Genomic DNA, 1456 nt, shown 5'->3' on the forward strand with positions numbered 1-1456 from the left:
GCGGGAGGGAAGCGGAAACTTTCCTCTCAACCTCGGCAAAGTCCCTCCTCTCCACGTCAAGCCAATGACAACCGCTACCCCCGAACTTTCCGCCAGCAGGAGCTATAAGAGCGTCCCTGGCTGCAACTTTCGCCCAACTCCCAGCCAGCTCCAAGGAGCCATCGGGAGGGGAGCTGACACCGCCAGAGAGATTTCCACCGTCCTCGTCCTCTCCTCCCTCTTTCTCTTTCTCTTTCTCTCTCACTCTTTCTCTTTTCCCCCCGGCTCCCGATGGCCTCCCCCCACCCACCCAACTGAGGCCCTCCCCCAAGCCCCCACCCACCCACACCCTGGTCCTCCTCCTCCTCCTTTTCTTCCGCAGGCCCAGGATCCAGCCAGGGGGAGCTGGCTGGCTAGGCACCCTCTCCTCTCCTCCCCCCTCTCCTCTCCCCTCCTCCCTCGCCCCCCTAAAAAGGGCTGCTCAGCGCGCTGCGGGTTGGCCCCCGAGATGATGCAGCAGACGAGTCGAACTCTCCAGTCTCGCCCGCCGACGACAGCCTGAGCAACAGCGAGGAGGAGCCCGACCGGCAGCAGCAGCAGCTTCAGGGCTCCGGCAAGCGAGGGGGACGCAAGAGGCGATCGAGCCGCAGGAGCGCCGCCGGGGTCGGCGGAGGAGGAGGAGGCGCAGGAGGAGGAGGAGCCGGCGGGGGTATCGGATCGGCGACCGAGGAGCCGTGCAGCCCGGCGCAAGGCAAGCGGGCAAGAAATCCGGCGGAGGCGGCGGGAGCAGCGGCGGAGGCGGCGGCGGGAGCAGCAGCGGAGGGGGCAGCCCGCAATCTTACGAGGAGCTCCAGACGCAGCGGGTGATGGCCAACGTGCGCGAGCGGCAGCGCACGCAGTCGCTGAACGAAGCGTTCGCGGCGCTGCGCAAGATCATCCCGACGCTGCCGTCGGACAAGCTGAGCAAGATCCAGACGCTCAAGCTGGCCGCGCGCTACATCGACTTCCTTTACCAGGTCCTGCAGAGCGACGAGCTCGACTCCAAGATGGCCAGCTGCAGCTATGTGGCCCACGAGCGCCTCAGCTACGCCTTCTCCGTGTGGCGCATGGAGGGAGCCTGGTCCATGTCTGCCTCTCACTAGCCTCCCGCGCCGACTGGCCCGGCCGGAGACCGAGGTAAGCGGGAAAGGGACGGGAAAGGGCAGGGGGGAGAGAGAGAGATCTGGGATCTGGGAAAGAAGAGGAGGGCCGCGCTCAGACTTGGCCTTTGCCGTGGGCCTGCTGGAGCAGCCTGACTCTCGAGGAATCCCTCTGAGACAGGCGGGCGCAGCTGGACTGCAGCCTCCCCTAGACTGCGAAAGAAACTCGCTTTGCGCACGATCTCGGGACCCCGGACACGCATCCGGCCGGGTGGAGCGGCCAAGTTCCCTGGGAAATCGGGGCCTTTTGCCTGCAAATCAAGCTGGGCTAGGCTTCC

The 1456-nt window shown here is 66.1% G+C and overlaps 1 protein-coding gene across 1 annotated transcript in view; it reads left to right on the forward strand.

Moving 5' to 3' along the window:
• Positions 1-450: 450 nt before the first annotated feature.
• TWIST1 (twist family bHLH transcription factor 1) overlaps positions 451-1456 on the forward strand; it is a gene marked incomplete at its 5' end in the record, with an annotated part of 4979 nt that continues 3973 nt past the window's right edge. The window contains 2 exon segments of the mRNA XM_035130281.3: positions 451-733; positions 736-1155. Coding sequence (XP_034986172.2) covers positions 451-733; positions 736-1121 — 669 coding nt within the window.

Source organism: Zootoca vivipara, chromosome 11, assembly GCF_965207765.1.
Source record: "Zootoca vivipara chromosome 11, rZooViv2.hap1.1, whole genome shotgun sequence".
NCBI classification, from domain to species: Eukaryota; Metazoa; Chordata; class Lepidosauria; order Squamata; family Lacertidae; genus Zootoca; species Zootoca vivipara.